Raw genomic sequence first — 14844 nt, forward strand, 5'->3', positions numbered from 1 at the left:
CCGTTAAAATACTGAAACCGTTCTAAGTCAGGCCTGAATTTACCCATCTTGCAATTACTAACGGCATGAAGTCATCCTGTCATTTAAATAAATTAAAACCGATAAATGGAGGAGGGACTCGGTCACAATGCTCAGTAACTAGCCAGCCAGTTGTAGGTCTTCCTTGCCATTTTCTAGCCCTGGTTTGGATTTCTCCTAGAAGTAGTTGCCACAATACTCTAAGGTTTTCTACAAAATGGACATTTTGTATTGTGGAAACAGTTTGAAGCTAGTTCTTACAGGGGATTACACAATAGCAGCACCAAAGGGGTTTTTGGGAATCCCATCTTGGCTTCGCTTCCAAAGCAAAGCAATATGGAAATACCAGGTCACTGGTTAAGGCAGTGGTGCCCAAAGTTTGGCCAGTGGAATTCTACAAGACAAGCCTTGTCACGATCACCTTTAATGAGAGATGATGATCAACCTGCATGAGCGAACAGGTCCCTGCATGCTATACGCCATCTTGCTCACAAAGCTGAAATTGGTTGGATCATGAGAGAGCATGGCATTCTGGGACCGGTATTTTTTTGTTGCCCAGCATTCCATATTAAAGATGAGGATAACTACAGTCTGATCCATTTTATATGCGAGCTACATGTGGCCTTATGCTCCTGGGAAGATGCCAGTGTGGTGCTCAGTTGGGCAAAGTTTGGGCTTCCTGGCTCACAGGATAAAGTTTCAAAGCCGTTTGTGGGGAATTAGCTACACAATTCCTATTAAAATGTGACTGCCTTGTTTAATTCTCCATACACCATGCTTAAAAGGTGACAATTAAGATGTCCCAGGAAAAACAGACGTCGAGTGAAAGTTTAAAACAATCTAGAATATTTAAAGACTTTATGGATGTTGACATGAGCGAGAGATTAGTGCAAAGGAAAGGGGTACCAGCCTGAAGCCTTGCAGCTGCTACTACAGAGAAGTGAAGAATGCTCATTTCTGCTAATGTATTGTACCTATGCCTTAATCTGGAGAGGTCATCTCTTTTATGGAGGACAGTTAAAGTATCCATGTTCCATTTGTCCTATGGACCACAGCCTTGGAAGTTATTCCCATCTCATATAGTTTTATGGGGCAGGACAGTTACTAACCAGAACTAGCCAGAGATCAAGTTCACTTTCCCAAAAAATTAGGTTTCCAGCAAGGAAATATAAAACCATTATTCACTGCCTGCTCGTTCACTTTCTCATTAGTATGTATCAGTGCACAAGTATTCCATGTAGTGTTTAAGGGTGCAAGTCTTACTTACGCAAAAATCTCCCATTGTAGTCAGGAAAGGTGCTAGCTAAGTAAAGACTGTGTCCTAAAATTGCAATAATCAGGCAGTTTAAAGCTTTAAGCAGTGCGGGAACTGCTGGAAGGGATGAAAACAGCCGACACACAGATGATGTATGCATTGGAAAAGAATGCAAACTGAAACATCTCCTTTATGTAGGAAAAAACGAGTTATTGTTTACAAAATCCTGCAAAAAGTATCAGACGCAGCTTTGCTAGCCAAAGCAAACAGGTAAGAGGAAGTCTGATTTAGAAAAAGACAGAATGTGGCCCAACTGCCATATTGAGTACACTGGGAGATTTATGGCTCAGGTTGTTAAATGTAAACCCAAGAGTAATTGAGCTATGAAATGTAACAAAGTTCAAGAGTAATTACTCCTAATAGCCCTGAATTGGCACTTCAGTCTGCAGACCATACTTTCTGTGTCTGCACAGGTATGGTACCAAAATATCTCTATAAAAAGCCTTCAACGAGTCTCAAAAGAAAGGAAAGTATCAGAAAATAGAAAACTAGAAATATTTACAGATTTTTTTAAAAAATAAAAAAAAGCAGATTTTTTTTTTTTGAGCCAAAGTTTCAGACTAGTGTAAGGATTTGCCCTTGGTGGCCCTTCACAGTATGCTGCAACATAGGGACTTGAGTTGGGGGCAGCTCTGGGTCAATCCCTCCCCAGGCAGATGAAGCTCAAGAAAATCATAGAGCGGATGTGCTTGGACTCCAATGAGGGACACAGATGGATGACCACTAGCCATCTTGCACAGCAGCACTGTGATTATACACAGGATGATCCCTTCCAGTCAGGAGAACAAGCTTGGTTCTGTGCTTCTACAGGGTTATATATTCCAGAAGGAAAATGGTGGAGTGGTGGAAAAAAACAAAACTCAGGATCAACTATTTATGTGGGGAAAAGGCAAACAAATCCACCCACATGCTGCTGCCTGAGGGAAAGATCACCATTAAAATAAAAATAATAAGAACAAGTTACTGAAGTTTTAAAATGAAGATGAGGAGTCTGATGCTGAACAGCCACTCAAGTCCTGGTGAAGCCAAGAGCAAGATGTGGAGCTGGAGAAGAGAGGTACAGAATTACCAATCAGAACTGAAAATTATAGCAAGAATATGGACTTGAGTGCATGTCTCCTTAGCAATGCTAAGAGTGGCTCTTGAGTTATCTGGCAGAGGAGAAAGTTATTCTGCTGTCACTACAATGCTGCAGATTTTAGGTAAAAAGGGTGCCTGTGAAGTTTGTTCCATGGCATTTGCTTCAAATATTTACTGAGCAAAATGCTAAGAAACTGTGGTTGTCTCATTCATATACTTAGTCATTGCAGCTGTCTGTATAGCAGATGGAAGGCTGCTTCTGCATCTGGTTATTAAGAAACAAACGGTCTTTAACAATATAATTTGTCCCATTCAAGGGACTCATGAATTAACAGTACATGAGTGATCATATATACCTTGAGGAACTGAGTTTTTAAAAAAATATTACAGTACCAATGATTTTTGTATCTACAACTATACAGGATTTTCAAGCAGTGTGGAAATTTAATGAAATAATTATGATTTATTAATTTACATAAAAATATTTTACAGTTAAAGAATAGCTTTCAAATGGTAAAAAAAAAAAAATAGTAACAAGCTCTAGCTATTGTGAATCATGGGAGTTTGTCTGCTCTTCAATAACTTGTTTCACTATTTCTGCCAGCTTTAGCCGGTCCACCTTATCTGTGAATCCTCTGCCTGAAATTAAAGAAAAAGCAAGTCAGCTTCAGTGTAGTGCAGGGAGGAAAGCAGACAGTCGTAACTGGCTGAATACAAACTGATGCTTTGATCCCGGACAGTAAAGCTTAGGGTAAAATTCTGAAAAAACCCCAAGTGACTCAGAGGCCTAACCCACATTCAGAAATCAATGGGACTTAGGTGCTTTTTTAAAATGTTACCTGAGCCTCAAACATAAAATTTAAACAGGTTTTAAAAAACCATTTAATTCATGCTCTGTGCTGGCAAAACTGACACCATTTGGGGCCATCTAAGCCTGAATGGATTTAAAACAGGTTCGTTAAAATGGTTTCAAAATATACCCTGCATGTAAGAGCAGTCTCTGTCTTAGGAGAAGGCGTCACTTACCATTCCAGCTGAAGCTCTGTAGAGTGTCTCGCAATAACTTACACTCCCTATTATATTTCCATGCTTCCTGCATCACTTCATTCAGTTTCTCATCTTCATTCTCTCCTATTTAAAAGAAAGACAAGATAAAACAGATTTGTCATATAAATTCTCAGCAAAGAATGCACCCTTCTTTTTCTCCTGCATACTGGTTTTGGGAGCAGAGGCTTTGTTTAGAAAGCCAGTTTAATAGGACCATATGCCACTGTTAAAGCAAGGTGTTAACACTTTAATACACAGGTAATTTACAATGCACATGCCGTTACAAAGAGCAATCCTATTCTTGTAATTGGAAAGTTTTGCAGTGATCTTTCCCACATCTTAATCCCTCCTTCTCCCAGGTCTCCATTGGGCCATACCAAGAAGAATCCATGTAACTGCTCTAAACAGCAACTCATTCCCCAGGCTCTGTAGATCCGCCTTCTATCCTCTCCTGCCTCTTGACCAACAGGGTGCTGATTTCCTTCGAAAGGCTGCACAACTGACAATACGCGCCTCCACAGATCCCCTACAGTGGCATGTGTGACTCCCAAGCACTGGAAGGCTCTTCTAGCTAGGCATCCCATCACACACAAATCAGCAAAGGGTCGCACCAAAGTTATGCATATGAATCAATCTTCTGCAATGAACTTTCCTGAATAAGGTGTCATAGAGATACACATTCTAGGGCAAAAGGGCATTGATTCACGTGTGTGTTAGCTTTGCCTTCAGGGATGGTAAAAAGGGACAATTCCAAAGATGCTGGGCTTTCCTGCAAGGAAACTATTGTCCTATAGCTATAAAACAAGCCCCTTTAGGACTCCATGTCAGGCGATCAGCTCCCTATCTCCTGAGACTGACTATAGCAATAGGAATGCTGGGCATACTCCTTCACTGCTGACACAGGGGCTAAACTGGCACCACAGTAAACATACATTAGCTTTCTTAAAAGCGGTGACCTTTACCAGCCTGTGGTAGAATACACTGTGCAATGACATCTCTGAGTTTTTCCAGAGCCACATTGGAATCGTCACTTCCATTCTCAGGATCGTGGATATAGACACCATCCTTCGGTTTAGTGCTGTAACAGATGGGAGGGAGAAGGAAACACTATTATAGTCTGAGCACAACACCGCCATGTAACCAAAAGCCAAATCTAAGAAGAAAATAACTGCTAGTAGCAGAAGTTTGAAAGAAGTCTGATCATATCCATTACTCAATACATAATTCTGAACCCATGCATATTTCTCTTATAGGATCTGGAAACCTGTAAAAGAAAGTAGATTTATTAAAAGTTCTGACGTCGTATTCTGCCTTATGATGGCACCTTAGATCAGAAGATTAAGACTTTTACTTATATCATAAGAACAGCCATACTGGGTCAGACCAAAGGTCCATCAAGCTCAGTATCCTGTCCTCAGACAGTGGCCAATGCCAGATGCCCCAGAGGGAATGAACAGAACAGGGAATCATCAAGTGATCCATGCCCTGTCACCCCATCCCAGCTTCTAGCAAACAGAGGCTAGGGACACCATTCCTGCCCATCCTGGCTAACAGCCATTGATGGACCTGTCCTCCATGAATCTAGTAACATGCTCAATACTCCTAGAAGGTAGGTTAATATCCCAATTGTCAGATGAGTAAACTGCAGCAGAGCGAGATTAAGTGGTTTGCCCAGTGAATCAGTGGCAGAACCTGGAACAAATCTTGACGTTCTGATTCCCAAGCTGTCCTGCTCTAACCACTTCCTTATAGCGAGGTCTGCTCCGTTCTAACTATAAATGATATAGAATCGTAGGACTGGAAGGAACTCTGAGAGGTCTAGTCCAGTTCCCTACACTCATGGCAGGACTAAGTATTATCTAGACCAGAGGTCGGCCACCTTTCAGCAGTGGTGAGCCGAGTCTTCATTTATTCACTCTAATTTAAGGTTCTGCATGCCAGTAATACATTTTTTAGAAGGTCTCTCTCTGTCTATAGTATATAACTAAACTATTGTTGTATGGAAAGTAAACAAGGTTTTCAAAATGTTTAATTTTAAATGAAGCTTTTTAAATTAAAATGCTGATCTTACACCACCGGCCTGCTCAGTCCACTGCTGGCCTGGGGTTCCATTCACCTAGGCCGGCAGCAGGCTGAGCGGGGCCGGCGGCCGGGACCCCGACTGGCAAGGGGCCGGCAGCCGGGACCCCAGACCGGCAGTGGGCTGAGCGGGGCCGGCAGCCGGGACCCCAGACCGGCAGTGGGCTGAGCGGGGCCGGCAGCCGGGACCCCAGACCGGCAGTGGGCTGAGCGGCTCAGCCCACTGCTGCTCAGCCTGCTGCCGGTCTGGGGTCCCAGCCCTGCCTACATACAGTGGGTACCTACCTTCTCCCTGGTTCGAGCCCATTCTCTTCCTCTCTGCATTGAGCTGAGGGTGGGAGTGCACTGAGCACAGAGCTGGGGGTTGCAGTGTAGGGTCTGGCCAGGAGCTAGAATGAGGGAGGGGGCTCGGGGTTGGGGCAGAAGGTTTGGGTGTGGAGTGCTTACCTGGGCAGCTCCCATTTGGTGTGAGGGGTGCAGGTGGGAATGGGGGGGCGGTGCAGGAGCTCCCATTTGGTGCTCGGGGTGGGGATGTGGGGGGTGCAGAAGGCAGGGCATGGGGTGTGTGGGGGCTGGGTTATGTGGGGGGGGTGCAGGAGTCAGGGCAGGGGGCTGGGGGCATGTGAGGAAGGTGCAGGAGTCAGGGCTGGGGGCATCTGAGGGGGGTACAGGAGTCATGGCATGGAGTATGGGGGGGCTGGGGATGTGTGTTGGGGGCTGGAGTCATGGCTGGGGTTGTGGGGGGGTGCAGAGGTCAGGGCAGCGGGCTGGGTATATGTGAGGGGGAGTGCAGGGGTCTGGGCAGGGGCTTGGAGGGTGTGGAGAGGGGGGTGGGAGTTGGGACTCCTGGGCTCCGGGAAGGGGCTGGTGTCTGATGTTCGGGGGAGGAGTGCTGGGAGCAAGGACTCTGGATTCCTAGGTTTCCAGCTGGGCTCTAGTTGTTTGAGGGGGTGGGGGGCAGACGGAGACTAGGACTCCGGACTTCTGGGTTCTGCCCTCAATGCTGGAGGGGAGCGGGGGTGGGGAAAGAGGCGCGACCCAGCTGTTCCCAGGGTCCAGCAGGCGGCGAGCCGCAGTCCCCGGGCTCAGGTTTGGGCTGTGGGACGCGGCCTGCCCCAGTACAGAGCCGAGTTCATCCCAGCACCGGGGCTCCAACCCCGGGGCAGCCTGCCTGAGTCCAGGGAGCGCACGGTGCAGCTGGGACCCAGGACCCTTCCCCACTTACAGGCCTCGCGGGGTCCCTCTTCCTGCCCCCGCCGGCAGAGCCGCTTCCGGGCCGCTCAGACTCCGCAGACACCAAGTAGCGGTATGGCCACGCTAACCCGGAAACACAACCTTCCGCCGGAAGTGACAGGGGCCAGGAAAGCATATGCAAATGCCGGCAGGAGGGGCGGAGAAGAGCGGGCCGGGCCAGGCAGGATTTTTATCACAATACTCCAGTTGAGGCCTAATCAGCAAGAAGTAGAGCGGAAGAATTACTTCTTGTGTCTTGCTTAGACATCCCAGAATGATGTCTGTTTGTTTTTTTGCAACAGTGTTACACTGCTGATTCATATTTAGCTTGTGATCCACTATGACCGTCAGATCCCTTTCTGTAATACTCCTTCCTTGGCAGTCATTTCCCATTTTGTCTGTGTGCAACTGATTGTTCCTTCCTAAGTGGAGTACTTTGCATTTGTCCCTAATGAATTTCATCCTATTTACTTCAGACCATTTCTCCAGTTTGTCCAGATAATTCTGAATTTTAATTCTATCTTCCAAAGTACTTGCAACCCCTCCCAGCTTGGTATTGTCTGCAAACTTTATAAGTGTCCTCGCTCTGCCATTATCTATATAATTGATGAAGATATTGAACAGAATTGGACCTGTAACTGATCCCTTCGGGCCCCACTTGATATGCCCTTTCGTACATTTAAAACTAGAGATTTAAAAAAAAAATCAACTATTTTTCCAAACAAAATGCCATAATACAATGCAATAAAAGATTCCAACTACCTGAATACAAACACTATTTGGGAAAAAACCAAGAAGAGTAGCTACTCTGCTTCTAACCACAGCAGAAGAAAAAAAATTATACTCAATTTACTGTACTTTTAAGAACTAGATACTTACACTCCATCTGCTTATTACTCAAATAGAAAGTTACTATATCCAAAATACCATTACAAGTTATAGTTAGTCTGTTGCTTCCAATTTTTGAATTTTATGTGTATTACCTGCTCTGAAGTTCACATACCATTTGATTGGTAGCCTTAATTTGAACCTTTGTCATTTTAAGTGGTGTCAGATGTGTCAAAAGATTTTTTTTTTTCTTGTTAAGCTTAAATTTTAACTCTTTGGTAGGTAGATTGCAAAGTGCCTCTTAAGCCCTGTCCACAAATTCCTAATACAATATACTTATATGTAAGATGAGGATAACACCCCCATTTTCACACCTCACAGAGCTGTTGGCTGGAGCTGTGAAGATACAGCATGCTATACATGTATTATTGTTACTAGGTTTGACTCCAGCTGCTTCAGCACAGGAAGTAGGAACTAGCCAACCAACCAACTGGACATTTTAGGAATTTCAGTCAAACAAACCTTAACAGAGGTTTAAGTGTTAAACAACAATTGAAGTACCTTGGCTTCTGACATTTAGGAATGATTAGATTTTAAAACATTAATTTTTTAGAAAGTTACCCTAGCAATTTTCTCTTGCGTAGAATTGGATTGTTGACAGAGTGGAGGGGTTTGAGGCTAACTTTGAGGTCTTGGATTCTCATGTTAGCAAGCTGTTCTGCGTGAGCCTGTTGTATCCCAGCAACCATTGCCTGGAATGGAAAAAGTTACACAGTGTTTTAATTAGTTCCTTTGTGTATAAAAGGCCAATATAAGCCAGTACAAAAACAGTTCATAAAAATCCTGCACACGTTTCAGGGATGCACAATAAAATCATGCTTGTGCTCCACAAGACCAGCTCAGTACTGAGCAATGACCAGTGCGGGATAATATCCTGAGCTTGCAAGGGCCTGGACTCAGTCTTCTCCATGTCTAACTTCCATGATCTTAGAGACCTGAGTGTGCGACCACCTTTGTGCAAATGAGTATTCCTCTTAGTCATTTAAAGGCGGGGATACAGACCACACAGCTGAATCCCTGACTGCCAACCAATGGACTCATAGCTGCAGAACCAAGGTAAACGAAGGAGAAAGAGGATGCAATACTGAAGTGAGCAAAGCACCTAGAGCCAGAAGAGCCCTAATAGGTCACATTTACTATAACTGTCCATCTCCTCCTGAGACTCACTAGGTCAGGGTTGCTCTTTACAGCTGATCTTCAAGCATTTTCTTTCTAGCCCAGTTTTAAATGAAACTTTTTGGTTTCAGGAACAAAGATTCTCCTTCTCTTTCTGAAGGTCATCAACCTCTGAGCTCTTAATCTGCAGGACACAGTTTTAAGACAAAATGCTTAACACACATCAGTGTGGCCCGTTCCCAGACTTGACCTTTTTGAAATAATAAAACGGTATCTAAACCTTGTCCATCATCATTTGGGAAGAGGGCAAAATGTTATCGAGAGCTTCAGTGGAGTTTAGCCAGGGATGGTCCAGGACTCCTTCTATAGTCAGCCGTTCCTCGGGCTTGACCTTCAGCAGCCTGAGAGAGAAAACAAATCGGTCCTTAAAGATGCTCTGTTCTTTCTATGCAACAACCTGCTGTTCTGCCTAGAATCATAGTGCTTTTAATTTTGCAGTTACCATCCCCAGAGATGAGAGCTCTTCTTTGACTAGAATGCCAACAAAACCTCTCTCAAACGATTTGCTCCTCATCAGTCGTTTTATTCCAATGACCCTTTCTGGAGTTCTATTTAAGCCCTGCAGAGTTACAGTGGGTATCTTCAGTGACACAAAGTGAGAAAGGGATCCTGTAATGAATGCACTCAGCTAACTTGTATCTTCAGATCTTGTGGTAGGAAAAGTTCTCCTCCTTTAAGAAATAGCCAACGCAAAAAGGACCAATATTCTCTGGCAATGCGCTTCTACAGATTTGCCAGCTAGTGAGACTTACTTAATCAAGGATTTTGTGCATGCGGAGTAAGGCAGAATTTCAAAGCTAGGTATTTGTTTACTGAACAGACTCTGCTCCTATAATGCAACTTCTTTGCACTGTTTCCTCAGCAGAAGGATGGAGAAGTGGACACCTCTACAACTGAGACAACCTCTATCTCTGGTGAATTAGCAGCACTTAATATAAAGAACTCTCCAGTGACCTACTGATTTAGGCAACTATTTAATGGCTGTGCTTGCAACAGATGGATAGCCGCCTTTCCCTTCCACCCCTGACACTGATTGAACAGCCTCCAGAATATTCAGCTCTCCCATGTTAACAGTATAAATTAGCTGTTTCCACTTAAGTTTCTATACTGCCAGATATCTGCTTATTCTTTGCTTTTTACTTATACCAACACTCAAAGCACAATTTTACTATAACGCAACAACTGTAGATAGGATTGTAAATAAGAGTTGCATTATGAGATTCTGTGAAAACCTCATGGATTGTTATGGAGAGAAAGATAAATCACTAGACATTGACTAGAAAGAGCAGCCTGGAAAAGATTCTGCAGGTAAATTAAAGCTCCCACTATTAAGCACCACTGTTTAATATAAAATAAGTTGTCAGTATTATGGCTGATATATTATTGGTATTGCTGATGGTCAAAGATAAAGGTCAAGTTGGAAATAGACAAAACAATATGGTCAAATGAAGCCATAATTAACTTTCTTGCACAACTATACCGTAAACTGATTATCTGATTGCATAGCAGAATTGTTCAATATAGGAAGAAAAAGTAGGTGACTTTTACAGAAGTGTCAGCAGTGCCCCAGGCTAGTCCATAGATTTAGGTACAAGGCACAGGTGGCAAACAGGCCTCCATTTCAGTTTTGATTCAAGACCCCAAGCCATATGGATTTTTTCCTTTAGATTTAAAAGGGATAATTTATATTCTTAAGTAAAGATCAAGGCCACATATCAGCTAAACATGCTCCAAAGCAAGCAGCCACTTGAAGGCAGAATGTGACCTCCAGAGCCAAGGCTCATGTGAATAACAATCTGTTTTTTTTTAAAACCCAAAATAAACAGAAAACAGCACACACACAGGCTAAGAACCTCTCTAAAACAAGAGGGTCCCCTATACAGACTTAAATATCTTACTGTACATCAAGCCATAGACACAGGTTCTGACACATTTGCTGGAGAAGGACAAAGAGGAAAAGTAGTTTTGATAGTTTATTAAAGAGAATGAAAGAAAACTGACTTTATCCAAATTAGAGACGGTCTGTGGAATCCAATATCGTGGCCATTTTGAAATACAGTGGAACCTTCTTAGAGTGAAGCTGCTCTATGAAAAAAGCTGATTTCACTCTAAGTGAAGGTTTCAGTGAAACCATAACTGTAATTTGTATGTCAAAGCCCTTCTGGACTTTCTCAATACCATTAAAAACAGGTTCCTCCAATATTTACAAAAGTATGCCATTGGTTTAGTTCCTGGAGTTTTTACAGTGCCTTAAAGGGGACAGTGTCAGGTTAAAATAATTAAATGGATTTGATTTTCACTATTTATGTTGCTTTTAACTTTTTTTCATTTCTCTGACTGAACAGTGAAAATACAACTAGTCTATTTCAGTTTAAAAAATGCGGTTGGCTTCTGATCAGTTCCATTTTCTGGTTATCATGCAATAGCAGAGTGCTGCAATGTTTGAGCTGCAAACACTTCAGGGAATATTGGTTTGCTTTTAAAAAAATGTACAGAAATACTTATTTTGGGGTCTTAGGATTAAACAGATTTTAATGCTCAAATTTTAGGTCAAAGGTGACCTGACAGTGTCCCTTTGATAAAATACATACCAGAAAAACTTTTGCACTGTGCTCAAAAACCTTTTCTGATCAGCTGCTTGTTTTAGACTGGGTACACGTGCACTACGCACTAAACACCTGTACTTTTCCAGAAGTGTTGCATGAGGATTTAACCGTACCGCTCCCGTTAAAGGCTAAATCTCCATGCAACTCTAAATATTTTAGTGGTAGGAGCCGATAAAATTTGAAGACAGTGGTTTGGAAAAAGAGAAACAAGGGAAAACATTTACCAACCTTTGTTCATGCTGAATATGAAATACAATGTTCCAGCTTTATACACAGCAGACAATTTTTTTTTCTTTTGAAAATGGAGCCTTTAGTGACAAAATATTTAGTGATTTTCCAATGTCTTGATATAAATAATAAAGAATAATATAACATTTTCCTCAACTGACTCACTTTCTCACAATGTCTTTTGCCATTTCTGAGATCTGGCTCCATTCTTCCTCTGGAAATTCAAAACTTCCTGTCATGATCTTTTTCCGCATGTCCTTTGGAATTGTCCGACTGTGGTGTTTGGAGTAAAAAGGAGGGTATCCGCACAGCATCACATAAATAATGACACCCAGGGACCACAAGTCACAGCTCTGAAAGCAAGGAAATTATCACTTTTGGGGCACAACTTACGGCAAAGCACTGTGTAGCCATGTTAAAAGATCTACACGATTTCTTATGAAATGCTGAAATACCTTTTGGTCTCTCTCTAGTGGTCTAGTCTGAATTAGTTTATTGGAGAGGGAAAAACAAAATCAATGAAAAGTGTCCAAACTCTGTAAGAATTTAGATTTCAAAAGTTTTTTTTCCCCTCCCATTAGCTGCTTAATACTTTACCTTTTTCTTAAACAGATTAAATTTTAAGTATTTTTGCCAGCTAAATTGGTTGGTTTTTTTTTTAAATGTTTACTTTTTTAAAATGAGTAATTTCCCAGTGTACTTAGTAATGTTCTGATAGTCACATGCTAAGATTCAAGTATCCTTGTATATAGATCAGTCAAAAACAAACGACAACACTTCGCAAGTTTGCCCAGTATACCTGCACGTGCCCCTGACATACTGAAGGCCTTCCAACACCCAGATCCTCAGGGTGGATTTGGAAAGTAGATACCCAACATGTTTTACTTCTACAAAAAGTCAGTGGTTTGAATTTTTTATTTTTTTTTTAAACAAACTCCTATGTGGTTTCACCAGATACCTTTCATGGTCAAAATTTTCCCCAGGCTTCCAGTGATTTCAATGGATAGGAGCTTAACTTCTTTTGAGCATTCCACCCTTTAGAGTCTACATTTTAACAGCCAATTCTGTACTTACAAAAAAAACTCCAAATATTACACACACACACTCACTCACACTCTCTCTCTCTCTCTCTCTCCTCTGATCCAGTACACAAAAATTAAAAAAAACAACAACACTCAAAGGCTCAAGGGAAGGCTCCAATTTAACTTTGTAGCAAAATGACATAAGCAGCATTTATTACTCATGAAGGTGGATCATTAAACATTTGCAATCAGAGTGGCCAAGAATTACTATGTAAAGACAGTTTACGTGGGAGTTTATCACAGTCTATTTCAGAGAGCTGGGCATATGCTAGGTGCTGTTTTTACAATGAGTCATATTTGGCAGGAGGATACTGATAAGAACATTTTATACACCACTCCTAACTAGTTAATGAAGCCATGACTGAAAGCTGTTCAAGAATGAGCTGGAACAGTTCATTAAGTGATCTCTGTCACATGCAAACAAGGCTGCTTATCACAGTATAATTCCACAGGACAAGACGACAACTAAACAGGGTGAAAAGGGATAACACATTGGCAACAAACTGGTTAACCTTGTCAATACAGGTACGCACTGTGGAGTTCATTCCTATTCTTCTGACTCTTTCCTTTATGCTAAAATATGATTCATACTTTGATAACGTACAGATTTAATCCACTGAAGGAACAAAACTGCCTTCAAGCTCTGTATCAACGTGACAGTGAAAAAATATTTTCTTTTTAGGACTCGCAAGAGTTGCATTTGACACTTCTGTACTGAAAGGGAGAGAAATTACTTATCTGCTATTGCATAATCTACTCGCTGCAGTCCACAAAAGTGCATCCCATGTCCCCCGATTGTGACTTTTAAAAGCTTATCAAAAAGAACTTGGACCACTTTCCCCATCCCTGAGGCTCAATGGCAAATGGGCGAGAGAGGGTGAGAGAGTGCCAGGGTATGTGAATCACTATACTGAAAGAAACTCCTGTCAGAGACTTGCTCTATCTGTTCCATTATTTATGTAAGTGTCTGGAAAGTACTGGTTTCTTCCCGCTCAACTCTACCCTAGCTACTTTTCAGGGATTCCTCCTGAAAAGGAAGAAGCAAGCAAGACATATGGGGTAATGCAGTAGAGTTCACCTCTGTGTACTGCCATTTGAATTTCTGATATAGTCTACTCAAATGTACCTCCGTACACCGAAGACTCAGTGTATGCTGAGCTGAAGAATTACCCTTGAGAGTGATGTCAGTGCAAACATTTCCCCTTGCAACCAGAGAACTCTAGGCTTTCTTCAATCAAAGCTGAAAACATCACAGGAAAACCCTAAGTGGCCAAAACACCACTAACTACGGAGGGGAAGATGCTGATAAGCAGACTTAGTTTTTAGGAGAAGCCAGAAAGGAATGCAACCTTCCTGGTTGGCCTTGAGAGTGCTCATAAAAGAAATCTCAGGACAAATTCTATCACAACGTTTGCCAAGACAATCCTAGCATCAGCTGTGATACCTATGACTTTACTGGTACAGATATTCAAGTAGTTTCTCATTGTATAATAAAACTATTTCTCATCTTAAAAAAAGACAACAGTATGAATAAGAGAGAGCTCAAGTTAGCAGGCTCTACTATCAGGAGCCCCTAATATCAACAGAAGAGAGGATTCTTTTGGAAGAGCTTTGACAGTGGTGAAATAATTTCTTCCCAGGCAGCTATATCCCAATGGAATCATTTTTCCTTGCAGTTTTTAATACCATTACTGTTACTAATACTGTGCTATTGCTAACAGCGCTGGCATATTTCTCATTTGATCGTGCTATTATGAAGGAGTTCATACTTCAGACCAACAGATCACTCCCATCAGAAAGAAGAACTCAAAGCCAGAAGCACAGTTAAGCATGTCACGGATCTCTAGACCTGCGACAGCTAAGCTGTGCAGCCCAGTTAACAAGCAGAAACTAATCATAGTACCTCTGAAATCGATTAACCCTAAAATAATAACTGATTATTGAAAAAAGCAACTATGAACAACAGGGACATATGTATTTTGAACTATTAAGCTAAGTTGCAATTAAATGCATTTTTGTGGCAATATTTTTACCTTCCTCCATATCACCTGCACACAATTCTCCAAGCCCACTTAATGAAATCAGACCAACC

General features: G+C 42.1%; 1 protein-coding gene across 6 annotated transcripts in view; it reads right to left on the reverse strand.

The window, feature by feature from the left end:
* Positions 1-2850: 2850 nt before the first annotated feature.
* Positions 2851-14844, reverse strand: part of MAPKAPK5 (MAPK activated protein kinase 5) — a 28940-nt gene continuing 16946 nt past the window's right edge. For 4 of the 6 annotated variants that reach the window (XM_044990239.1, XM_044990238.1, XM_044990243.1 and 1 more), the window contains 6 exons: positions 11836-12023; positions 9057-9177; positions 8222-8352; positions 4417-4538; positions 3440-3544; positions 2851-3052 (listed from right to left, as the gene is read on the reverse strand). In XM_044990239.1, coding sequence (XP_044846174.1) covers positions 2958-3052; positions 3440-3544; positions 4417-4538; positions 8222-8352; positions 9057-9177; positions 11836-12023 — 762 coding nt within the window. In that variant the 3' untranslated portion in view covers positions 2851-2957. Of the gene's footprint in view, positions 3053-3439; positions 3545-4392; positions 4539-8221; positions 8353-9056; positions 9178-11835; positions 12024-14844 lie in introns of those variants that run through there. The other 2 variants (XM_044990240.1, XM_044990241.1) reach the window with 2 other exon arrangements.

The sequence above is a fragment of the Mauremys mutica genome, chromosome 16 (genome assembly GCF_020497125.1).
Source record: "Mauremys mutica isolate MM-2020 ecotype Southern chromosome 16, ASM2049712v1, whole genome shotgun sequence".
NCBI classification, from domain to species: domain Eukaryota; kingdom Metazoa; phylum Chordata; order Testudines; family Geoemydidae; genus Mauremys; species Mauremys mutica.